At 41.1% G+C, this 27408-nt stretch overlaps 1 protein-coding gene and 1 pseudogene across 1 annotated transcript in view; one reads left to right on the top strand and one right to left on the bottom strand.

Moving 5' to 3' along the window:
* Nucleotides 1-1052: 1052 nt before the first annotated feature.
* Nucleotides 1053-1966, bottom strand: LOC128735248 (protein yellow-like; annotated as a pseudogene).
* Nucleotides 1967-5067: 3101 nt separating this feature from the next.
* Nucleotides 5068-27408, top strand: part of LOC128738543 (macoilin) — a 41114-nt gene continuing 18773 nt past the window's right edge. The window contains exon 1 of the mRNA XM_053833757.1: nt 5068-6280. Coding sequence (XP_053689732.1) covers nt 6204-6280 — 77 coding nt within the window. The 5' untranslated portion in view covers nt 5068-6203. The remainder of the gene's footprint in view (nt 6281-27408) is intronic.

A 27408-nucleotide genomic window follows, 5' to 3' on the forward strand; every position in this document is an offset into this window, starting at 1 on the left:
AATGCGAAGCAAAAGCGAACGAAAGAACGAAATGACAGCGAAACGTTAAAAAAACGAACATGCGATGAAATTTAATTCACAATATTTACACTGAGGCAAATTTCCGGGTGAAGTATTGTACTTCCCGAGAAAATATTTCGTTTTTCAGCTTTATTGAGCTTGCTGACGTTTTATCGTACGCACACATCGACGCGCAATTTTTGTTGCTGTTGTTAGATTTTACATTGATTTTACACGTTTGTTTTTGTTTTCCCCCAGTTATACCCCGGTTTAAAAATATACGTTTGAGTGATAAACGATAAGTTTTTGTAGCCTTTTGCACTGGGCTTAGCAAGCTCTAGCACGGAGAAAAATGTATGGCAAAAACAACCATATTTTAGGTTGCTTCAACCAGCTTTTCACATTGAAATTTGCGTAAATATATACTTGATTACTTTGACAAACCGCGATGCTTGAAATTAACTAAAATATTAGGTTGTTTTTGCTTTAGGAATTAACTTCAATTCAACAAATATTTGCTTGAAATAACCAGAATCTTGGTTGTTTGGTTTTGACAGTTGATATCTTTTAGGTAATATCAACCAAACTTTATAGTTTGATCTAAACAGATTTTAGTTTAAAACAAACTGATTAAATCTGTCAAGTCAAACATTGAAACGTTTGAAACAAACTAATATTATTTTTTGAAATAAACCTGAAATGAACGTTAAATGTAACCAAAAATGTTGTTTGCAACAACCAAGAAATTTATTGAAACAATTTTTGCGGTTTTAAACATACATACGCATTGCCGTTGCAGTTCAAAACCGAGTCTACCATTCGGTTTTATTGTTGTTCTGTACGTCGCAAGTTGTGTGCTATATCACTGTGCGATTACAGCTCACCGCTTTCGACTTAATTGCGACACACAGAACAAGAATAAAATCGATTATCGCAGGTCGATTACTACGGTGTTCAACTGCATCAGCAATATCTTATAACTGTATTTTCGGAAGACGAGGCAATTTCATGAAAATAAAAAGTTATAAATTATCACTAGTTTTAAATTTATGTCAGCTACTGTCGCTGATGACCCAAATCGACTGCTTCGGCTTTCGGTCCACCTTGAAATCATTCGGGTACGCCAGCTTGTACGAGTTCTTCTCACCAGCCAGATTGTTACGATTTCGCCAGATCCCATCAATTAACGCCGTTCTGCTGGACCAAAGAGATAAACTGAAACTGAATTGTTGTTTTTGCCACCTCGAAAGTAGACGAATGACCACCCTTGTCTCGGCTTCCGATCAGTTTAAATGTTTTACCAGGCCAAAACCTCGCAAGATTCTTTTTCTAGTACCGGCACTGGGACTTCGAACGCCGTAAAACTAGACATTGGATGATAAAAAAAAACATTCGATTACCATCAGGATGAACTGGCGAAAGGGAAATTCGAAATATTCCATCCGATCAATGGAAGTTCAAGTCCAAATAGTTCAATTGCTGACGAAAGGATTTTGAATTTGTATGAATAGTTGATAATATTCTGGCTTTTGAACTCACACAAACTAAAAACGATGATGCAGAAAAGAACGTCGGCCACGTAGGCAAAAGCATCGTTACACTGACCGTCCTGGATGTCCACCACCAGATTCATATCCAACGAGTCCTGCCTGACTTGATCCGGTAGCAGAACGTACGTCAACAGCGCCTTGTCGGTGTGGAGGTCGAAGGTCAAGCACATTGAGAGTACGTCCAGAACCCACAGTGGATCGCATTTATCGTCGTCAATTCGGTACAATGAAACCAACTTGCTACAGTTCGGATTCCCAGAATCCGATTGTGGAGTGGTGTAGAAGCTCCAGTCCGGATGCGGACTACAGGGAGTGCTGGGGTTTTTTATCGGTGACGGCATATAGGATAAAGTCGCAGGAACACCAGGATTCCAGCGGGGAGTAGTGATGAAGACGTGATTGATATATCGTTCCATGACGGAATATAAATCCATCTGCATGACACCGAAAAGTCCTATGGCAAATCATGTAAGAAAACGTTAGAAAATGGAATGAATAATCTTTAATGAATGTTACTTATTTCGGAACCTACCTCCGCGTATTCATACACGACCCAGGACAAACCATATTTCCCACAAGAGGTTTATTGTTTCAGTTTTCCTCTTGTGACGACGAACAGACCGCAAAAAAGCGAGCGACGCGACGACCTACACGGCAAAAAATAATGACATCATAGCAATTGAAATTCTGGTTGGAATAAACATGTTTATGGTTGAAAATAAATAAACTTTTAGTTTGGATCAACTGATATTTAATTTGAAACAATGCGTGTTAATCAAGTTGAAATAATGTGTAAAAGTCGTTACTTTCAACTAGATTTCTGGATTTAATGCAAACAAATTTCGATGTTAACGTAATCTAAACTTTAGTTTGGCTCCAACCAAATTTTTGGTTGTTTTAAACTACCCAGGTAACCAACACGGAGAATAAAAATGTAGTTTCAACCATATTTATGGTTGTTTTACGCACAAACAAAAATTTCGTTTTGTTTCAAACTGAAATATATGATTGAAATGAAAATATTTATTGTTATATCAATCTTAACTTCAAATTTGAAAATACTTTATATTTAATTCAAAACTGTTATTTTCTTGATTCACTCAGAATCTCGTTTTGAAACAACAATATTTTCAGGTTGTTATAAAAATATTTTATTGAGGCTTAAAGCAACAATCATTTTGTTTGAAACAAACTGGAGCTTTTTCGCTCCGTGAAGAAGCATTAAAATAAGCAGTAAATCAGTCGTTTATTAGCAACCCTGGCGTTTTATACTGCAGGTTGTTGTTTATCAGCTTTTTGACTGCATAACTGTTGTAAATTGGCATCCACAATTCTTTTTAAATTCTTCTTGTTGCTAACTAGCTGCAAATAAGCATAAGCACTATATCAGCACTATAAGAGGGTCAGCACTATAAGAGGGCTAGCTGTAAAGTAGCCGCATATTTTGCCAAAATAGCATTTAAGTAGCATTTAAAGCAACTTAAATGCTTATTGGCTTGCATTTAAATCGCATTGGAAATGCTTATTGGTTACCTGGGTAGCCGCATTTGTAAACGCAAACTAAGAACAAGTTTTGAACTATTTTTAAGGTTGGTATTTGCGTAACCATAAATTTAGTTTATTTATGCCAACGGTTTAGGTTGATTTAAACTAACACCTCAATTTGAATTCAGGTAACATTACCTGTATTTTGCAACCTAAATTTTGGTTGAAATAAACAAGATTATGGTTGAAAAAAGCAAACTTCTAGTTTGGATCAACTGATACTTAATTTGAAACAATGCGAGTTAATAAAGTTGAAATAATGTGGAAAAGTCGTTTCTTTCAACTAGATTAGTGAATTTAATTTAAACAAATTCCGATGTTAACGTAATCAAAAATTTAGTTTGGGCTTCAACCAAATTTATGGTTGTTTTAAACTAGCCACATTTTTCTCCGTGTGAGTAATACTTACACAAATTATGATTAAATATAACCATTCCATCAAGAAGACTGGCATCTCTTCCTCGCGCCCATACAAATGACGAGCAACAGAAGCAACAGCGCACCCCTCCCGACAAAAGTTGAAGCTGTGTGTACATGTATTGGTGGGAAAAGATGTGTGCGAGCGTGGCTATGCATTGCATACGTGTTTGTGTACATCCATATTCTAATATACACACATTAGTATGTGAAAGTTCAACTTTAACTCGGAAGATATCATTGCTGTTACTGTCGCTCAACTATTGGCAGAGTTGCCAGTCTTCTTGATGGGATGTTTTGATATAACTCAATTATGAGGTCAGCCCCAAGGGGTCGGACACTCAGCACATAGTGCCCCGGCACTGCAGAAATATCAAACGGCACACCTCTAAAGCCTTATAAAAATAACATTTATAGGGCTTTACACACCTCCGGTTCAATTTTACATATGAAATGGGAGCACTGCCAGTTGTCAAAATCATCTCGCATGGTTGCCAGATCTATCAGATTTTAACGAATTTAACAAATCTTGCAGTTCGGCACTTTCGGTACAGCAACGGCACAGTTCGGTTCGTTTCAAGTCGCCTAACATAAAAACGGCTGTGCCGAGTGACCGACCCCTTGGGTCAGCCCACAGGGTAAATCACTTCCTGTATAAATATTCAATATGTGATAAATACATTTACTATTTTAAATGTGTCACCTCATCATAACAATTCTTGCCACATACTATTATAGAGCTTGCTAAGCCCAGTGCAAAAGGCTACAAAAACTTATCGTTTATCACTCAAACGTATGCTTTTTTTACCGGGGTATAACTGGGGGAAAACAAAAACAAACGTGTAAAATCAATGTAAAATCTAACAACAGCAACAACAAATCGCGCGTCGATGTGTGCGTACGATAAACGTCAGCAAGCTCAATGGGACTTCAAAGCTCAAGATTGTATTGAAAAAAGTGGAAACTTCCGTAATATATTCATCAATACCAGTAAATATATTTAGCACCCGGTGCCAAATTATTCAAATTTTTGGGCTGTTCCCACTTTTTGCAAAAGTAAGTCGGATTTTATTCATTTTTGAGTTGAAACTCACTCATTTCTGAGTTAAATTTTTTAAGCGTGTAATCTATCCAGAAAAAAGCCAGAAATATATCGTTTACCTTTCAAAAACATCTTCCATCATCGCAGATAAAAAGCTGCAGTGAAACATCGCAGCGAAACTTTCCATCAAGATTAGTTTAACGTCAGGTCATCATGTTTTATGCAATGTGGAAGATTTTATTCCGGAATTTAACAAGATTTTCGAAATATTTACGGATTTCATTGTTATTCTCGTTATTCTATTAATAATGAAGTATTTTACCAACTCATCTTTGAAAAAATACCTCACTTAGGAGGCATAAAAGCAAATAACGAATGAGTTTTAGTTTAACACTACCGCAAAGATTGCACCATTTGCCGGACCTCTCCATATACAACAGACCGTGAGCCAGCTTCCATCAAATTTCAGATTACCATCGCATCACGCAAGTTGAGTTGAAGAAGAAGGTAGAAAGCGGACACACGGACGAAACGCGATTCGCCGCGGACGGTCGAAGATTTGAAGATATAAATTGGACGGAACGGAAAGACGAGAACATCACCATCAGCCATCGAAGTGTCGCGAAGGAAGAAAACAAATTATTCTGCTGATACGGGGTGAATTCTTGACGAACTCGGTATCGGAGTGTGACCAACGGTGCGAGTGCAGGCGGAATTAGCGCAGGAGGCAAGATGTGCTGCCCCGAGTGATGTGAATGGAAGCGACGAATGTTTGAGTGCGAAAAAAGCAGATTGCAGTGTGTGAAAAATCTTGACAATTGCACCCGGGTGCCCGAGATTGTTGTTAATATTAAGTGCTGATCGATTCCCTCGAATCGAAAGAGAAAATATTCCGTTTCCCGAAGAAAGATTTTACTTACCGTATTTTCTAAACGCTCCGAAACAGATCGAACCATTCGGGAGTGAGAGAATTTCAGGCTTTTTCGTGAGCCCCCCCTCCGGTGAAGGGTATCGCTTTGCTGCCAACTGGTCAACCATCATCCAGAAGTGGAAAAGAAGAAAAGTGCCAGGAAAACCATCACCGTCGTCAGTGAGAGTGTTTTCACGAGGCTAAAAAAGAAGTAATTTTCTATTCGTCACCCTGCTGCTGTTGTCAGAGGGGAATAAACGAGTGGGTGCTGCGAAGAAGAGCAAATAATACAGGAAAAACTCAACCATCAAGAAGAGCCGTTCTAAATTTAACACGCGAAAATCGGAAGGCGAAAACAAGGAAAAATAGTTTTCCTTCTCTGCTGGTTTCAGCAAGATTCCACCGAATATTTCGAGTCTTCAGCGCTGTCAAAACCGCAGCATATCCTGCAAATTTGGAAATAATTTTGCACTTCCCTTTGGCCTGCGTGCGCGAGTGTGTGTGCGTGTTTACGTGAGTGTGTTCCATTTCCTCCGGAAGGAAAGGGTCGGGAGCACTCGTTTCGTCTCTTCGCAGCAGCTGTAGTTTGCGCTGCCTGCCGTTCTCATTCACTCCAAGTGTGTTGTGTTTGGTTGGAACAACTGAATAGCTGAAGAAAAACAAGAAGAAGAAAAAGAAAAGGTAGAAGAAAAAACGGAATCACGGCGAGAAAGCAGCTGCTGTCTCAACGCCGCGGATAATGAAGAGGAGAAATGCCGATTGTGGCAAGATTCGACGGCCCATCAAGAGGAATAAAATAGCAGAGCAGTTTGGAAGGTGAGTGGGCCTTTTCCGGACGGAAGGTAACGTGTGGGTTTTTTCAAGGTGAATTTGAAAAATCAAAAATTCTGACCTCAATGGTTTGTAAGTGAAGCTTATATCTATAGCTAGTTTCAATATCTTTTTGATGAATGTAAAATTTGTTGCCTCTAATAAACCCACTAACGGTCGGTGACGATTGCTGCTATGTTCGGTGGGGTTAAGGTAGGACAATGATCTCACAATTCACTCAATATTCCTTCGCTCGAAAATTAAATGGGTGGCATGAGAAACAATAGTATAAAAATTTACCGTATTAGAAAATGTAATATGTTTTATGGAGTTGAAAAAACATGGTTTTTGTATCATAAAATAGGGTGCGGAATTATTTCCTAAGCCCACTTCTATTTTGGGATTACCCTCTGTTGTCAATATCCTGGGGGGATCATTATCACTAATTCTTATCAATATAGTTATTAAATATTAATAGTATTGAGGCTCTCTACCTCATAAAAAAAATTGCATATTGATTTGACACCAAGGTGCGATAGATATGAGCTAGCATATGAATAGTCCATTTTGTTCCGCCAAGTCGTTGTATGGGTTCCGGAAACATTCCATGTTTATCAGCCACACAAAAAATTAATCACGCAAATTCTCTGGGCTTTTAGCATCTGTTAGAAAAACTTTAACGTTTGGACATTTTCCCAGAAAGCTAATATACCGATAACAAAAAAGTTTCACCGCCTCGGGTAGACCGGTTTTGGGTATGTGATGGAGCATTGTCACAAAGAAAACTCATCTCGCGTTACCTCTTCTCTTATTTTGGTCGATTTTGAAACTGGCAGCTCCTAGTTGATTGTTACCACAATTGGCTCAAATTTCGTTTAACTGAAGACGGCGTACAGTTTCCAAGATCCACAGCTACCCGGTTTCTGTTGACAGCTGTGTCTTGCTCACCTTTAGATAGTATATCGGAATGTTGTTTCCAACGCGTAGCCTCCTCCGATAATCAGGGTTTCTCCTTGACGTTGCACCCAACAGGAGTTGCTTACGACGGTGAAGTCTCTTTTCGGCAGCAATAGCATCTCGGCCACGTCGCAAGAATGCCGGACGACTGTGCGGAGCAATCCGTTCTCTTCAAGAACTCCACCGGCACCAGGAATAGAGGAACCCTAGATGGAGTGCTAGATGATGACTCGACCAGATTCAAGCCAACTGGGCCAGTACTGACGTATGCGTGTGTCGAGACGGTCACCGAATTGGCGACAGGTAGCTCAGGACCGAGTACAGTGGAAAGGAATTCTTACTTTAGATTTCAATAAAGAAGCAAAGAAATATAAATATTTTAAAATCGAAATAAAAAATAATGTCAATCCGACGATACCGAAAAATGCAACGCATCTACTATCAGACTGTCAGAGGACTCCGATCGAGTTTGATGGGCTGTAGCTAAACGCTGTATTTTAGGCAGAAATATGACCGTATTCTCAGTTTTACTAATCGCGGACGTTTGATAATGGATTCAGCTTTTATTGTAACGATCACGATTCAGGATGGACAGGCGAAACGCGAGGAGGTGGTCTGTATTCAACCGTTTCAGTTTCTTAGCCTCTTCAATTGATGCTGCTGGTTCAATATTGACGGTGGCTAGTAGCTGTTGGCCACCTACTGCCTAGAGATTTTAACCAATCTCAATTTCAACGAAAACGTCGCCATTCAGGTTGCTTTTTGTTCTCGATCTATGACCATTTGCACGGCATAGGGTTAGGAGTGCCGACAGTATTTTTCGAAAGCCGGTATTTCGATACTGGGAACATCAGTACCGGTAATACCGGTACCCAAAAGTTTTCAACTTTTCGATACTCGCGCCATCTTCGATCAACGGACATCCTAAAATATAATACAGGGTGGGAACTCAACCAGGAAAAGACCAGAAATTTTTTTCACCAGGAAAAACTGGGAAAAACCCAGGAATTTTTACCCAAAATCAGGAAAAAAATTTGATGCTTGCTGATTGCTTAATTACTTGAGTGGCCATGTCCGCTGATTCGACAAAACCAAAAAGTCTGCTTTCCCAACTGTGTCCACAATTAACCTCTAGGTTTGCCTTTTCTGCTCTCCCTGTGGATTACAGTTGAGTCCAGGTTTCCTGCAGATTTCGTTTGATTCTCTTCTCAAAATATGTCAGATCCACCTCTACCTACGTTTCCAAATCTCTGTTTCTATCTGACGCTGGTGATATCGACGATCGAGTGTTAGGCCACCAAGCCCTAATAATGTTTTCAGGCAACGATTAACGAAGACCTTCAGTTGTCTACGCTGATAGATACGCACCACGTCTCGCAGGCAATAGACCGGATTTCACGTTAGAATTGAAAATCCGCGTTTGAGTTGGTAAAGTGATTTGATTTGAACAACAAACATTCCACAAAATCGCCGCTAGTTATCCTGATTTGTCTGTTTATTTCGGTCTTGGTACCACCATCTGGGGTTGTCTGGCTACCAAAATCTTCCACCTCCTCAACTTCTACTGTGAAATTGGAAGAATTGTTACTGTTCACTCCCACTGACTTGGTCTTTGCTACGTTGACTATGGTCGCAAAGACCTGAAGTTGTAGCAATCTCTGCAAATCACATTGCCATTGGGAGAGCAAGAGAATGTCGTCGGTCAGCTCGAGGTCATTTAATAACTGCATTGTCAAAAAGTTTCAGGGTAATCCTCGGCAGTGGCGACTCGTCCGTATGTTCAACCTGTTGTAACGATTTGTGGATTATGTACTTGTTATGATTCGTAGCTTAATTACTCTCAAATTAGCTTAAGTAGTGTTAGACGTGTAAGCACACCTTCCTTTAAAGTCAAGTGACAGTTGCCGCTCGCTTGAAATTACGCAATTGGACGCCTATAAGCGAAGCTGTCATGCAGTCTTCCGTTTTCGACGCGATAGAGGAACATAAAAGTGGAGATCCCAGCAAAAACGTTTTTCGTCTCGTGACTGTGCACTGTGCCAGCTCATCGTCGAGTCTTAACCGGTGGCAGCAGTTTTCGTTAAAAGCAGCATTGCCGTTACCAGCCTGATTTCGTTCTAGCTAGAAAGAAAAGCCGAATCACATAGCACTAGGAAACGAAAACCTGCTAGCATCCGGTTAGGATACAACGAAGGCCGTCAGATAAAATAAACGGAAGTGTCGTGTACGCATACGGGTTCACTGGGCACGCAAGTTGCCGGCCAATCTGCTGATCTTCAGAACTAGACGTGGGGACAAACAGGAAAAGATCCGGCACGGAGAGCAATCACCAAGAGCTGGTGTGATCGACACGTGCGTTTGTTCTGGAAAAATCCGTACCGGAGTTCGACTGTGAGAATAATTTTGAGTTCATTGGCTAAAATCGCGGCGTAGAAACGAGAACGACCAGAAAGTGATAAAAACCTTCCGAGGAGGGTTTTTGTTTCTCGTCCTTAGATCGCACGTCGGGATCTTCCGTTCCGGTTCCTGCTTTTCGACTGTGGCCGTGATCGAGATCATCGGTCGGATATTTTTTCAACCAGCACATAACCGACGCAAGGTTGTGTCGTGACAGCGCTGTGCGATATTGATTCGGTGCGGCACTCGACCGGGACGACATTGGACTTCTCCAGCAGCCGATCGGTGCCCAACGACTCGTGGAAGATTTTGGTTTGGCAACGTTGCATGGTGACGACCATTGCATACGTCAGCGAGTAACGTGCTGCTCAAGCCACAAGTACTGATACCTGATATGCCGTGGCGTGGCGGAAGATAAGAGATGGTGGAGCGAAGAGCAAGTAAGAATAGTCCATAAGAAAGTGTGAAGAGTGGCATGACGCCGAAGAAGAAAATGTTTAGTGATAGAAAATAGAGTCGAGTTGTTAGGTGACAGGAAAGTTAGAAGATGAGAGATAGTGAGTGGAAGATGGGAAAAATAAATATGTATGTTTTGATGTAATTGTGATGCATTTAGTTGACGTTTTGGGAAAGCCATCATTTTAAAGCTTTGCAGATTTGTGATGATGCAGCTACACTGTTCATAGGACAGGCAACAAAATTCAGCACGACCATATTGTTTTCATCACTCGTTCATGATTTCGTTTGCACCGACGCATATGCAATACGAATTTAGCTTAGTTACGAAGCTGATGAGCAAACCGTTCAACACGACGTTTGAACGCTGCTTTAGAGATCTCAATGCACAAGCATACATATTATTCCTGGTGTTGATTCTTGATACTGAATTAGCACCAGGAACAATGTGTTGGTACGAAGGAGATAAAAGAAGAATGTGAAACAGCTTTTACTCGAAAGCGCGGGCGCATTATTATCTCATTAACTCGCTAATTTTCAGCATTGAACAACTTACTACCACATATCCCTATGGCCTGCGCTTTGATTCCATTTTATTTAGTTACGAAGTTAATAAGCAACACGTTCAACATGACGTTTGAACGTTGCTTTAGAGATTAGCACCAGGAACAATGTGTTGGTACGAAGGGATTTGAAAATAGAGCGCGGTTGGCATGCATTATTCGCAAAATCTCATTCATCTTGAGCATTGAACAACTTACGCATATTGCTTGTGGTGCGTGTGGTGTGGGCTTGTGCGCGCATCGCAGTAAGGTGGTTATTCTTGAATTTGGTTCAATAGGTAAATTGAACGAAAAGTTGTCGGTTCGTAGTTAAAATTCAGAGACAAGTTTGGTGGTAAAATAAACCGTCGTATTCCGTTATTTAAATAATAGGGGTATTCACGTAGCGCTTGCTATGTTGCCTATACGGAGTATTGCGTACTTATACTACCGCTACTCGCATAACAGTTCCATCTCCATAGAAACCGGAACTGCAACGCGAATTGCGGCAGTATATACACGAAATATACCGTTTACGCAACATAGCCAGCGCTACGCGAATGCCCCTAATGTTTGTTTTATGATTAAAATATAGAAAAGCGATAATAAAAAAAGCTGCGTATTAATTCCGGAGTGATTCGCAACTAGCACAGGGTGTCGATTACCTGGAAAATCAGGGAAAACCTGGAAATGTCAGGGAAATCAGTTTCAACCTGGAAAAGTCAGGGAATTTCATTTGAAGTCAGGGATTTCGCAAGAATAACATTTACTTCAAATATCTGGCACCTTTTCATTCAAGGTCTTCGCGTATGCTTAAATCAAATAGAATACGATACGCTATTTTTACTCACGTGCAACCAATTTGCTGCGTACAACTTTCCAAGCTTCGAAATTTCGAATTTCATGTATGTGCGACTGACCTGCTTTAAACCACAGCAACGGTTGAACCGATTTGATCGATTCTGGTTTCAAACGGAAGTATTCACAACCGAATCGATAATTATCAATATCTTTTGGATTCTTCGATATTAATTGGATATTCAAAAATTCAAAAATTGTGGATAGAAAATTTGCTTATTTTGAACGGAAAGTGGCATAAAAAGGCGATACCAGCAAATTTCGCCTCTTGATAATTCCAGACTTCCGGTCCGAGATCGGACTGTAACTGGAACGAGGACTAATCAAACTGAACCAAACTGAATCAGACTTTGAAAATTTACTACGATGTTCAATCTGAACGGGCCAGAACCCGGACTACAATTTTTATTCTCATGTCGATCACTAGTGAAAACCTATGCTTAATGCGTATTCGAATGAAAGACCATCTCAGCTTAAAAATTATGATTTAGTCGAACAAATCAGTCATATCTTCGAAATTTGACTGCGAGCAGAGGGTCGATAGAGTCGCAAACCCGAAGTTTTCCCGAATATCAAAAGCTGACTGCAAGTAGGTCGAATAAAAACAGAAGGTTAGGTTCTAAATAATACAAGATGCTGCAATGCTCGTTGAGTCATTTGGCCTCAAAAATAACTAAAGACCTATTTTTATGTTTATTGTTTTGCATAGCTAAATGTTTGAAGCGGATTTATACCCGTTCATTACATGTGATCTAACAGGCAAAACGGCTCATCCCACAACCCTTTGACCAGCAGACAATTTCATTTTTTTTCCGAAAAGACATCTTGCAATTTTTATTGAGCTTGATTCTTTAATTTCAATGTGCGTTAATTAAGTTCGAATTAATTTTAATTTTGGACATAGAAATTTTGCATAAAAAGATGTATTTGAATTAAGAAGAAAAATTGAATTCATTAGGAAATGATGATTCAAGAGTAAACAACCAATTAAGCCAAATAAACACTTTGATAAGTGAAATTACGGAGATATTTTGCGTCTGGAATTTTTTGAAATACACCTGGAAAAACCTGGAAAAGTCAGAGAACTTGACTTTTTTGCTTAACGTAAGAACAACTTCGTGTTCGTGTGAAAGTCAGAGAATTTTATTTTCGCTGGATAATCGACAGCCTGGAATGGCCTGATTCTACTAATACCGTTTTTGTTTTTTAACCTGGGTTAGTTTCAATCCGACCACTGAATAAACAAACATTTTCGGGAGAATAAACAAACGTTTTCGGATTGTCAGTTTATTGCTAATAGCGGGGTTGAAACTGTAGAAAAACCCAGGGCGAACCCGACGTCTAAAAAGTTCAACCTAGAGCGAAACTAAGTCCAACCTGAGTGAAAAAACAAACGTTTTGACAGCCATTCGGTTGGAACTAGGGCGGACCTAGATGGGACCTGAGCAAAAACAAAAACGCTATAAGATTCGAACCCACGACCACTCGCTTGTCAACGCAGACTCGGTAACCTTGCAGCTACAGGGTCCCCCATTTCGTGATAATAGTTCCATTCCTTTCCACGTTTGCCCTTCGTAATGTACCTTCCAAGGCAATGTTGAATAGCATGTTAGAGGGTGCATCCCCTTGCTTCAGTCCATCCAACGTCAGGAAAGCAGCTGAGGTCTCACCCGCTATTCTAACGCATGATTTGGATCCGTCCAGCGTCGCAGGAATCAGTGTAACTAGTTTCGTCGGAAAACCATGTTCTAGCATTATCTGCCGTTTAACTGAATCGTACGCCGTTTAAAAGTCTACAAACAGATGGTGTGTCTGCAAGTTGTACTCCCGGAACTTGTCTAGCAACTGACGCAGGGTAAACATCTGATCCGTCGTGGAGCGACCCTCACGAAAACCAGCTTGGTACTCGCCGACGAAGGACTCCGCTAACGGTCTCAGTCTGCAGAACAGGATACGGGAAAGCACCTTGTAGGCAGAATTGAGCAATGTAATTCCTCGATAGTTTTTACACACCATTCGATGTCCCTTTTTGAAAATTGGGCAAATGAGGCCATCCAACCACTCCTCCGGCATTTGTTCTTCCTTCCAGATTCTGACAATGATCCGATGGATTGCTTCGTACAGCCGCTCGCTCCCCGCTTTTAGAAGTTCAGCCGGGATACCGTCCTTTCCAGCAGCCTTACCGTTTTTCAGCTCACTGATTGCCTTCTTAACCTCCTCCTGTGTTGGTGACTCCACAGCTTGACCATCGCTTACAATTTCTATCCTGTCCCTGCTGATCACCGCATTTACCTCTCCATTCAACAGCGTCTGAAAGTGCTCCTTCCACCTGGCTGCTACCGCCGTTTTGTCGATAAGCAGGTTGCCAGCACTATCATTGCACATCACAGGCATGGCAAAATTCCTGCATCTCACCGTTTTATAGAAACTCCGTGTGTCGTTGCTGGTGTATCGCTCCTCTGCGCCGGCGAGCACGTGCTCCTCGTACTCGCGTTTCTGTAGACGATGGATTCTTTTTTTCGCTGCTCTAGTCTCTCTGTATCTCTCTCTGTTTTGACGCGTTGCCGCAGTGAGCATGCGACTCCTGGCCTGGTTCTTTTCGTCTGTCACGCTCTGGCATTCGGCATCAAACCAGCTGTTACGCTGTCTTCCACGCGTCGTGCCTACCATCTTTCTCGCAGCTGTTTCGATGGCACCATGGATGTTCTTCCACAGCCCATTTATATCTTCTCCTTCTACCTGCTGTTCTGCGATTCGTTGGTCAAGCTTCTTGGCGTACTCCACTGCAACGCCGTCTGCCGTTAACCGCTGGATGTTGAAACGCAGCGTCCTTTCAGTGCGAGCTTTCGCCGTGTTCGACAGCCTTGCGCGAATCTTACTCACTACGAGATAGTGGTCAGAGTCGATATTTGGTCCACGAAAAGACCGTACATCGATAACATCCGAAAAGTGTCGACCGTCAATCAAGACATGATCGATCTGAGAGCTAGAGTCTCCATTTGGATGCCTCCAGGTTTGTTTCCGAATATTCAAACGTGGAAAGTAGGTGCTACAGATGGCCATCCCTCTGGCCGCGGCAAAATTTATGAGCCTCAGACCGTTATCATTGGTCGACAGATGCAGGCTATGTCTTCCAATAACTGGACGGAAGAATTCCTCCCTCCCGATCTGCGCGTTTGCATCTCCGATGATGATTTTCACGTCGTGTTTTGGGCACTCTCCATAGGTCCTCTCAAGCTTGTCGTAAAACTCGTCTTTAGCATCATCGGATTTATCATTTGTCGGTGCGTATAAGTTGATTAGGCTATAGTTGAAGAATTTGCCCTTAATCCTCAACACGCATATACGGTCATCTACGGGCATCCACCGGATAACTCGTTGCTTTTGTTTTCCCAACAGTACGAAACCGACTCCATGTTCAGCTTTCTTACCGCCACTGTAGTAGATGTGGTACTTAAAAGAAGTGCCTGCAATAGGGTCTACTGCACGGAACTCCCTTTCTCCGGAATTTGGCCACCGAACTTCCTGAATAGCAGCGATCTCCACTCCGAGTTGATGCAGCTCTCGAGCAAGCAAGCCAGCCCGTGCCGGTTCATGGAGAGTTCGGACATTCCAGGTACCAAGTTTCCAATCGTTATCCCTTAATCGTTTCCTTGTCCCTTGCCGTGTCCTATACCGATTGTTCCGTCCTGAATTTCTTTGTTCGTTGTTCGTGGTAATTGAGTTTTCGGTATACTACCTCACCGGGGTCGCGATACCTACATCCCGCTGATGGGTCTGCCATCTTAGGTATAGCTTGCGGGATACAGCATTTCATATTCAGCCGCCCGTTACGAGACAGACGCTGTGTGAGCCACCCCTCACCTGGAGAACAGGCGCTCTAGTTCGCACCTCCTAGCTTAGCTGCTTCAGTAAGTACGTGAAGCATTTCCGGGTAAGGCCATCGACCGTCATCATTTGACTTAGATCTGCGTGGAGGCGCCAGGTGGGAGCTTGAGAGAGCCAGAGCTATGTTTGACGCTCCTTCCAGGTAACTCTCTCCATTTCATACCCAAGATGATTAGATGATTATATTTAAGTGTTAATTCATCCATCTCGAGAGTCTGTCGAGGTAAAGCGAGGCTTTCAACTGTATGCACCTTTGGGATCCAATACGTTTTCATGTATTCCGCGTCATGTATTCCAGAGATGCTAGTTTCACGGATTCTGCTTCTTGCCATTGATGATCGGCTTTCCACCCTAAGCACAGTGGATAAGATTCTCCATTGAGACCTAACTCAGAAGGCCATGTTCCATCAGCGTCACTGAAGAACCATCATCCAAAAAGGCGTATGTACGAACAGAGCTCCCGCGTCCGTGAATCACTACTGGAATGTATCTAAACAGCACTCCACCAACGTTGCTTACGCTAGCATTGTAGCTTTCATAACCGGTCTCAACGTCTGCCTGTGACGTTGAAGGTTGAGGATTTAGATATCGCGGGTATCTAGAATCGTCGTGTAACAATTTATGGTGCATGTAAGGGCAGCCATTTTTTCCGCAAGCTTCGCTCATCGTGCACGCTCCGAAATGCTTTGAGAGACATTTGCGATACAGTTTTTTCTTTTTAACAGCTGTCCAGCGGGCCTTGATGTCCATATCTCCAAATCTTGCACAAGAACTAGGATTGGGACATTCTTCGCTGCATATTAAAGGTTAAAAAAAATAGAAGGTTAAAAAAAATTTGTAACCCTTAATAGATCAATTAAGGGTTACAAATTGATCCTGCCGCAAAAGACGATCATTAAGACTGTCGCAGTGGCCTTTTAACCCAATGCCCTTCTGGCATACGAAAAATCAGAGGGGTTGTCCATAAGACACGACCGCATAGGTGACGTAGGACCACGTAAGTCTCTTTGTAACGATAGTAGGATGTATCAATGTATGTAATAATACGATTCTTCGTGTATACAAGCTACGTACGTAACGTTTATCAATAGATCTAAATGCTGGTCGCAGTGGTCTAGTCTCCTATAAACAAAAAAAAAACGTTTATCAAAGTAGTAACATTGTATACATTGTTAAATCAAAACGTAAACATTCCGCCATTCCTTCTAATGTTTATCTCGACGAAACCGAAGCTAAAACCACTATAGAATCATGTGAGTTGTTCGCGAAATTTTTCGTTTCCGTTTTCGCTGAACAATCGGCTTCTGATTCTGAGGCAACTATCGCTGCTGCTGATGTTCCTGTTAACTTAGTGGATATAAGTACGTTTGAAATAACTCCCGATATGATACTGTCAGCTGCAAAAAAACTGAAGCGTTCGTGTTTACCTGGACCTGACGGTATCCCAGCGGTAGTCTTTGCCCGTTGTGCTATGGCATTAGTGGAGCCTTTGTGTCACATATTCAACAAATCGTTCGAGGATGGAATTTTTCCGACGATCTGGAAGCAGTCACTCATGTTTCCTGTTTTTAAAAATGGCGATCGCCGGAATGTTCGCAATTATCGGGGCATTACGAATCTTTCTGCTGCGTCGAAATTATTTGAAATTGTAGTGAGTAGTTTTATCGTTGCTAGAACAAAATGTTATATTTCCAGCGACCAACACGGATTTACGCCTGGTCGTTCCGTAAGCACGAACCTTATGGATTTTACGTCTACCTGTATTTCCCACATGGAACAAAAAGCGCAAATCGATGTGATCTATACTGATCTGAAAGCAGCGTTCGATCGTATTGACCATAAAATACTACTGCAGAAAATCTCGCGGCTTGGCGCATCTCGGAATTTCACCGAATGGCTCAGTTCCTATTTATGCGGCAGAGTTCTACGTGTTCAGCTTAACTCCTGTTTCTCTTCCCGGTTTACTAATTTGTCGGGTGTGCCCCAAGGCAGCAACATGGGACCCCTACTGTTTGTACTGTTTATCAACGACATCGCCCCGCTGCTTGGAGTTGGATGCAAGCTAATGTACGCTGACGATTTGAAATTGTACTCACCAGTTCGTTCTATAGATGATTGTATGCGGCTTCAGGGGCTTTTGGATATGTTCGCTGACTGGTGCAGGAAAAACTGGCTGGTCATCAGCATCCCGAAGTGCCAAGTAATGACTTTCCATCGCATCGCTAGTCCAATCTCCTTCAACTACCAAATAAACGAACAGCTAGTTTCGAGAGTCGACCAAGTCAATGACCTCGGAGTACTGCTTGATGCCAAGCTGACGTTCAATTTACATCGCACCACTGCAATATCGAAGGCTTCCCGACAGCTTGGCTTCATCGCAAAGATTGCCCGTGGTTTCAGTGATCCCCACTGTCTGAAGGCGCTATATTGTTCCCTGGTACGTCCACTGATCGAAAATGCGTGCATAGTTTGGTGTCCTTATCAACTGGCGTGGAATCTGCGTATGGAACGGGTGCAGAAACGTTTTGTCCGGCTTGCGCTACGAGACTTACCTTGGCGTGATCCAGCAAATCTACCACCATATCCCGAACGTTGTCGTCTTCTGGGTCTTCAAACACTCGAGCGGCGTAGGAAGGTTCAGCAAGCTGTATGTGTAGCAAAGATCCTAAATGGCGAGATCGATTCACTTACAACTCTATCTGCTTTGAGCTTCCGTGCGTCGCAATGCTCCCTCCGATCAACCGGACTACTGCAGCCGAGTTTTCATCGAACAACTTTTTTATGCAACAAACCAATAACTGCCTGCATTCGAACTTTCTCTGCAGTTGAAACCCACTTTGAGTTCGGCGAACCTTCACATAAGTTTGCTCAGAAAATATGTAATAGTAGTTTTTTATAAGCATGACTATGACTATATTATTCAATAAGACAACTGTGTCAGTTGAATTTCACAATAAAATAAACAAATAAACAAATAAACATTCAATCCTCAACCGATTTTGGAGTTATATCCATGAATTGATTGAATCTATTTTATTAAAACGAAACCAAGTCAGTAACAAAACCAAACAGAAAATTTTTATGATTTGTTTCTACGTTGAATTGTGCTTTTCCTCTGGTAATCGGTAGACGGTACGCGCGAGTTTTCAAAAAGTTGAATATTTTACGCAACTTTTCTGCGGCTTACAAAAGAACACTGATAAAGCATTTACAACCTGCAGACGTTTTGGAGCTCGCAGAAAATGTCGCCCGTGACCAGAAAACTTATTTCAGTTATTTGTTGGTCGTCCGCAATGGCGAAAAATTCAACTTTTCGCTCGTTGCCTGTGTTATTTTGGTATTAACTGGGCAAGAAAATATAATAAACTCTTCAATCGTTGTGTGGCCCTTAAAGGACCGATTGTTTGCTTACCATAACTCCAGCTTGCAATAAACTTGCATTAACGCACTTAACGTAATTCACTGTTCGGTAAATTGGAGTACCGATAACCGCTAACCTGGCACGGTTTATAGCAACGGACCATCCGGAAAACCTCAGCAGCTATGCGATCAACGAAGCCGTTCGTGTATGGTCCTGAATCACGATGAAATACCACTCCAAGTGGCCAGCTGCAAGTGACGTGGGATGCTTCTGGTCGTTTCGTTGTCGCGAGTAGCATATTTCCTGCCAATTCCAGAAGTTCGGCAGCCAGATATTCCATCACGGCAGCGAAACGAGTGCTCCAGCTCCAACACACGCTCAGCATACTTTCTTTTCCTCAGCAACCGATGAATACGACCGACCGGGAATTGCAGACGTGCACGACTGCGTCACATCCCGTATTGCCGTTGGTGGTACATCCCAATAAGAAATTTTCAAGCCAATTAGCAATCAACGAGAAAGGGTAGGATTCCCTTTAATTCTCTTGTAACCTTTTTATAGTAAAATTAAATGGAACTTTCCATCAACTTTCTCGGTGATTCCTTAATTGTACCAAGACTTGGTGTCGATTGGTGTAAGAATATTGAAAATCGATCGAAAAACCGCTGAGCTATTAGCGCTCAAAACCAATCATTTTTCGTGACGCTCGCATTTTTCGATTTTTTTGGAATGACACCCTATCTCAAAACTTGCCGTAAGATGTAGTCCTACGTCAAAAAACCCTTAATTGATCAACCAAAAATTCAACGCAATCTGATCAACCGGGTACAGGTGTACCCACTTAGTAATTCCGTGATCAAAAGTACTCCGATTTTCGCCAAACTTTGTATACTTGTTTTTTTTCTGAAAATTTTAGACCGATCAGTACTGGTCAATTGTGAATGCCAAACTGAAAAACTATGGTAAAACTGCGGAACGAAAACTGTTGGTGTCAAGGATGATAGGATCTGTTCAGGGAAAAGTTTGAGCGAAGGACAGACTGTAAGATTGAAGCAAAGCCCATGACAACAATAAACGCAGTAATATATTCACGCATAGTTTTTGTGTCCGCCTTTTTTCGTGTTCAACCTTTATAAACAAACATTCAGCATCAACTTCGTTTATGATGCAATCAAAAGCCGACGGATGCATTATCGGTAGAGGATGTGAATAGTTTATTTGCAGAAGGGATGAATATTCACTCAAATATTCATTTTTTCGTGAATTCTCCAACCACTCCGGTTAACATACATAATTTACCGTGGAAAGCTTTTCGTGCGAGAAAGCTAACACCTCCACCGAATACGACCTACAACTTGCAGTGGTACGCACTGGTTGCGTGTAGCGTATATTCTCCTATCCTACGACCGACGGACGGTGGCTTTGCCATGCCAGACTGCCGTAGGCAGTTGCCTTGCTTTGAAATACATCTCAGGAAGCTACCCACCAATCATCGCGTTCTGACGACTGTTTGGGTTAGTTGCCTGGCAATCAGCCTGGTCATAACGGAGCTCAGCTCGTGGCCAATAAATATTTTACTTATCGAGGATAAATATAATGCGTTTTTTTTGTTGTTTCGTGAGTTCATCGAACAATTTGGTGCCTCTTTGCATGCTATGTCTGCATGATTATTGCAAAATTGATGAGCAAAGAAAGCGATTGTACACAAAACTAAAAGGGGTAATTGTAATATTAAATGATCCCGCACGAAAGACAATTTTTTTTTTCGTTGAATAAAAGAACGCCAGAAAACCAGAACCTTAGGGGTTCTGCCGGTGCACGACACCAACATTTCATATGACCTTGTTTTTTCCCCCTCTATCACGAGCTGTTTTCCTACCAGCATTAGTTTCGGTGTTTCGATCGACGCTTACTCGAAACATTAATTATTCATTTAGGCCGGCCTAACTGTTGCTTGTCTTAGCCCGCAGCCTTGCAAAGTCCTTTTCTGTTCTTCTCTCGGCACGGCACGGCACTGCCGGGTATCACCTGTCCAGCTTCCGTTCCTTTCGTGTGACACCCGCCCCTCCATTCCTGGCGAAGACGACCAGATGACCACCGCAAGAGTAGGAAAGTCTTCATCATAATGCGGTTGCTGGTAATCTGCCGTCACCTGTCACTTACACCGCATAACCAACCGTTAATTCGATGTCGATGCTAAAACCGCTGACTCCTGAATCAGCCGCACCTTTTGTCCTAGATGGTTTGCATATCGAAATGCACATTGCCAAAGCATGTGTGTGCCGCGAGTTTAACATTTAATCGATGTCACAGTTTTGCCTTTTTTTTTGTTCAACTTGCATCAGCTTGACATTTGGATGTTCAGCGTTCAGGTCATCGTTGAATATTGCAAAACAAAATTGACTTTCACTCTCTCAAATAAAAAGAAAAAACACAAAAAGTTAAAAACAGATGCCTTATTCCTCGGGACAAATTGCCAACTCAATTTGTTATGGTTGTTTTTGCTGGTCACTTATTATTAAAACCGTTAAGAAGTTAAGAATTTTTTAGCTCTCGGATGAAATGCAAACAACCATCGTTTAGTAGAGTGGAACTGCTTTGGAAGATGAGGTAAACGTTGAGCCTTTCAGCAAATCGATTTAATTTAAGTCGAGTTAGTCGTAAAATTCTACCGAGATCGACCACCTCCAAATTATATGAACATGGTGGAGGAGAGAGGATTGTCATACTCCTCTAAGTCCGCCCAAAGACTGGCCTTAAAAATTGCACCAAAATTACCTAAATTCATAATCCAGATACGGCAAAATGTCATCATTTTCAGTCAATAACAGTATTCGAGCCAAGAGCAGACGGCGGCAGATAAGCAAATATCCGATCCGAGAGGGCATTTTGCTCCGGTCTGTGCTTTCTTTTTTACATGCGTAGCAGCGCCAAAAAGACGGAGACCCCACAGAGGAACGAGACAGATGGAACGAACGATAAAACTAGCATCAACATAAACATACACATTCTGCTGCTGCTGTGGTGATGGCCAGGGCGCGATCAGCCGGTTTCGTTTTCGGCGCGGCGCGTTGTTTTCCTTCACAATTGTGCTACCGATGGCAAATATTTTCGGCTGATAGCCGAGAGGACGCGCACTCGACAGGCGGGCACAGAAAGTGAAGCACAAAAAAAGACGGTTTTGCGACAGTAAACGTGATATTTTTTATGTAAATGAACCTCGGTTCGATCGAACAGTAGTATGACGACACTTCTCTCTGTCTCGTTGCGGAAGCTAGTCATCTGCAAGCAAATGTGATAATCAGCTGAAAGCTTAGATTTCAATCATCGTTGTGCACGTTGTGGCCAAGTTGAATGGTTGTGAAACATGGACCAATAACGACAGTAACGGCCAAAGGATGAAAAGAGTAAGAAGTTCAGGAAATTTTGTCGAAAGTCAATGAACCGACGAGGGCTTGAAAAAAGAGCTGTCCAATGTCTTGAAATAAGTTAATAATACTTTTCATCGAAAAAAAAATCGCTCTGGTAGCTGATTCCGTGCGGGGAGAAAGTCCAAGGTTGTCCGGACCGGACACGTGCGATGTGATCGAGTTCGATTTATCATTGGGTTGTCGAATTAATCGATTTTTGATAGTTTTGCGTCTGTTATAGATCACCTCTTTCAGTGCCAAAAATCCCATCAGGTGCACAAACAAGTTCATAAATCTCAGCAGATGGAGCACGAGAAAAGAAAATTAATTGTGTCGAACAACAGTGAAAATCATGACCAGAATTTTGCGCTGTGCTTCGGTTTTTCTTTACTTGGTTCAAGTTTTTAAACCTAGTTTCAAGCGCCGTGTGTAGCTCAAAGAATTTGAACTTTTCTTTACTTCGAAAGAGGCACTTTTCCACGTAGACATTGGTGCTCTTTTCATTCCACCATGGAATGGCAGATCGCCTGTTGCGTGTCACACCGGGATAATATTCCGTTAAGTTTCTAACACGGTGACGGGAATCAAACCCGTGAAGAGATGTGTAACTTTAATCGATTCGTAGATGTTGAATTGACTTTAAGAGCTTCTGTGGTTCATTCCTCGCACAACAATCGATATTCTGCACAAAGAAGTGCAGGAATTCGAAATAGGCACGGGTTAGAAACCTAATCCAGTGCTATGAGATAACACATACTGCCGACCTGCGGGAGAAAGATAGTTTCTACAGCCAGCTGAACCGCGTATGCTTAGAACCAACTGTTTCCGCTCCATAGTTTCCCTCTATTTCTTCAGTTTGGAATTCACAATCGTCCAGTGTTCCTCAATTGGCTATAGTTTGATTGAATTTGAATAGTTGAATAGCTCTACCAAATCGGGCTAGGACACGGCAATCAAGCTCCTGCTGGCCCAGAAAAAGGTAGCCACCTTTTCTCCTTGTGAAAAATTTCCTCATTCATAATCCTAGAAGTTACGAAAACGTCATATTCCAGTCCGTAGCTGCAGATTGTGCGGGAAACTTAAACATATTATTTTGAAGTCTTTCGGAGCATCGGGAAGATTAAACGAAGCTAAGGATTTATTTGAAAACGAACTTGCCGTACGTTTCCTTATCTACGGCGACGTAGGTATATTGTACTCCATCAGCAATTTCTCAGAGCTTTCGTTGACTGTTTCTTTACCTTCAGATTCTGCTTCGCGTTATGATCCGTTACAACTTGTGTCTTGAAGCTTCTTCCTTTTTTTTGCTTTCTGAATGAAGAATCGTGAAACTTCTGCACTTTCGCCGCTAATCTCGATAACAGCTTGGGGTTTCATTTACAAAGAGCCACTACTTTCGAATGAGTTTTACGATTAACTGTCTTTTTTTTTCTTTGCTACCGTGGCCGCACATAATTGCGATCAGCTCCTAATTCCGATCACTCAACCTAAATAGTCAATTTTTAGAAAATTAAGCCAAAATCTGTAGTAAATGAGCATGCTCAGTTATTGTGTTATGTGTTTATGTGTCAGTTCTTGAAAAATGACTGCCTTTGGGGTCCCATGCACTTCACAATAAATTAAATTCGACAGGCAGTAGCAAAAAATATCATCAAAAAGTATTTTCTTAGCCGAAGTGATAAGCGAACGATCAAATTTGCTAAGATCATAGCAACGTGGAAACATATTATCTTTTTCGGTATTCTATGATAACATGTAGATACAAGCATATATAACCGTTCTATATCAAATTTGGCTGAAAATATGCTGAATTTGCGGAATTTATTCCATTAAAGTAATTGATCGGAATGATGAACATAACATTTTTTCCTGCTTTTAATTCCGATCACTATAGCAAAGTTATAAACTCGCGAAATGCATGCTAACGAAGTTGCTATTTGGATTTTAAGGATTATTCGCAACATGATAATATGGCAGGAAAAAATGAAATGTTTTGACGTAGAACTACGTCTTACGGTAGAGTGTCAATCCGAAATTTGGAATCAAGCCAGCGCAGCGTCACGAAAGAATGAAAGATTTTGAACGTTATTAGCTCTTTCAATTTAAAACGGATTTTGATCATAAATGATGCAGCAATTGTATGATTTTCTTGAAAAGATTGCCAATCGTTGAATAGTGAAAATTAAGGAAAACTTTCAAGCTAAAATTTTTTCATACATTTTCTGTATGACAGTCTTGCTTCCCAGGCATGGACAACCATTACACACACCAAGCTTGTGGCTGCTCCTGTTTGAAGACAAAGGAGCAAAATAAACTTGCGTGTTTTTTTGCTTACTACAAAGCACAGCACAGTCTTGGCAGTCAGCTGTAAGAGTACGGGACAATTGTAGGCCTAGTGCTACAAATCCTTTGACTCTTACAGCCTCTTTCAGTCGAGATTCAAACGTGTGACGTCTGGCTTATTAGACCAGTGCCGTACCACGAGGCCATCTGAGAGGCTCAGACTTTTTGCTTTTCTAACGCTACAAGCGACGGCGACAGTGCAGTTATGGGCTATCTTATTTATAATGCCTGTTCTCTTATTCTAACAATAATATTTATTTTGAGGACCTAAGTTTTCTCCTACAATTTTGTTAATAGCTCGATGCGTAAGGCAGATTTCTATACTCAAATACTGCGATTTTGGCACTGGTAAAAATGATGTCACAAAATAACTGTTTGTTTTTCTCAATTTACGCTATTTTATGCTACACATATACCAATATGGTGTAAATTTTTTTCTTTAATATTCGAGGTTTCTTCGCGAAAACCAGCCTAACGTAGTTCTACACCAACTACGCGGTCATGTCTGGAACACAACCTTTCTGATTTGATTTTTACTATTATTAATGAATAAAACTTTATAAAAACGTCGAATGTGGCCCAATTTTATTGTAATTGCAACAGTTGAACGAAGAAAAAGAAGAAGAAAGTTTCATAATTCGCTTGTCGCGCTCTCGAGTATACAAATTTTATGAATATTAATCTAATGTTAATAATGATCATTAACGCAAGCAGAAGATGACTGGTAGGGGGATTGTCGTCAGACTATATAAACTCAAAACATTTCAGATCCATTCGGTACAAGTTGACAATAGTTCTATACTTTAACAGTTCATCATGACGTGATCGGAATTAGAATCACCCCTTAAAGTTGATGATCGGAATTAGGTGCACTGATTCATCATACTTTGATGCATTTTTTATAACTTGGAAAATAATTTAGGCATTTTAATATTTTTGCATGGAACATAATTAAAAGTACTTGCTAAAGACATATACCAGGTAAATAAATGTCAAAGCTTTATTTTTTAGTGAGAACTCAAAGCTGAATCATGCCTTAGGTGATCGGAATTAGGTGCTTTCACGGTACCACTTCTGGATTTCTTATCAATGGTCAGACGTTTTCCAAATCGTTTGAGGACATCACACACTGTGGACTTTGGCTGTAATTCAACAATTCAGTAACCACACGAGCGGATATCTGCTAGTGCTAATTCTGAATTGTACAACATGTTCGTATGCTTTTGGGACCTTTAAACTCAAATTAGCCAAAAAATCAGAGGAGTTGTGTATAAGACACGACCGCATATTCAACGTAGGACTACGCAAAGGTAATGTAAAGGTGCGTTTAGAATGGACAATTTTGGCTACGTTGGGAATGCGATATGTTGCTAGTTCATGCTCAATGTTGGTTCTGTCGCCACCTGCGCATTTGTGGTGCGTCGCCATAGTTACTTGGAAACATCAGCAACTGTTAGGAACAATTGCATGCCACTAGTTGCCAATCTAGACACACCATACTAAAAACACTTATGAGAAAATTGATTGCTAATGGAAATCATAATACTCTTCACAGTTCTGATGGTTTTGAAAAGAACCATTTTGAAAGTTTAAAATTTACTGACACGATTGGATTGGCTACTTTGTGCTGTAGAGAAAAAGCATAGTGTTAGCATTACAAAAGCATTACATTACATTACATATTGCAGAACTTCGCATCGTGTAAATTATAAGCAATCTGGCACATGCTAAACCGTTATTTAGAGCAGCGTGAGGTCGAAATCAGACATCATGATAATGCTGATAATTTAAATTTTCTGTTTGACACTGTGAATTAAAGTAATGTATGGTATAATCATAAATGACATTCTTTTTCTTACATCTGATTTCCAGTGGCAACATTATCGAGTTGATGTCGCTTGTCCGAATATTTCAACTGGATTGTTTAAAGGGTTCAAGGGAAGAAATCACATTGTCTCTGGTTAAGATAGTGGTGAATTAACACTACAGAGTAACAATTATTTAAAAAATTGATTTGCAAATCAGAAACTTACTAGCCGTTAAAATCAGGTACATGGTGTCATCTCCTTACCGGTTGGTACAGAAAAGCTCCTGACACTAATGTCGATATGGAAATAACTTCATTATTGTCCATTCATTTTTCGCTGAGCGCAAGGATATCTGCCTGTCTGAGAACCGCATCGGTTGAAATATCTGCTGAATGTGCGTGCGTTTAGACTATGTACATTCAGGCTCAGCAGTACAGCAAAATGGCTTACGTTAGACGTTATAAATTCTAGAAGTTCAGTACCTAAAGTAACCAATTTGTGGTTTTCCAGGCGCCTAAGTTCCGTCCTTAATTCCTGGATTCTCGGCGATGCAGTTCCTTTGCCTACGATTTCCTTTTCTTCTCAAATGGTAGAATTTACAGTGCTCTGCCACCGTCAACGCTGGCCTCTTGCTGGTCCAGTTAATAATGCCTACTCACGGACTCGCTTGCGGTATTTGCGCATATATTTTGCTTGAAGCAATTCAGACATTGTAGAATCAGATGCACAAAATCACTCACTTCTCACTTAAATTGATTGTATGTTATTAATAACAATTTCATATGGTAACTATGGCGACTATTGAACGAATACTGTAGGGAATTTGGAAAAATTGTTCAACTTTACGTGGAAATTCCAGAAGTTACATACAAAATACAATCTTCTAATAAAAACTATACAAAAGGCTGATATTTTGTGATTCGAATGGTATGCAAACCATAAAAATATATTTAGAATTGGCTGAGCTACAATCGTTCAAAATCTATCACTTTGTCGTGTCGCGGTCATTTTTGCTTCTCCAACGTGCCACCCTATTAAAGTAAGACGTAGTCCTACGTCAAAAAACAATTTTCTACTCGCGGTACTTGAATTTTCTGTTACGTGACATTTATCT

The sequence above is a fragment of the Sabethes cyaneus genome, chromosome 2 (genome assembly GCF_943734655.1).
Source record: "Sabethes cyaneus chromosome 2, idSabCyanKW18_F2, whole genome shotgun sequence".
Classification (NCBI taxonomy): Eukaryota; Metazoa; Arthropoda; class Insecta; order Diptera; family Culicidae; genus Sabethes; species Sabethes cyaneus.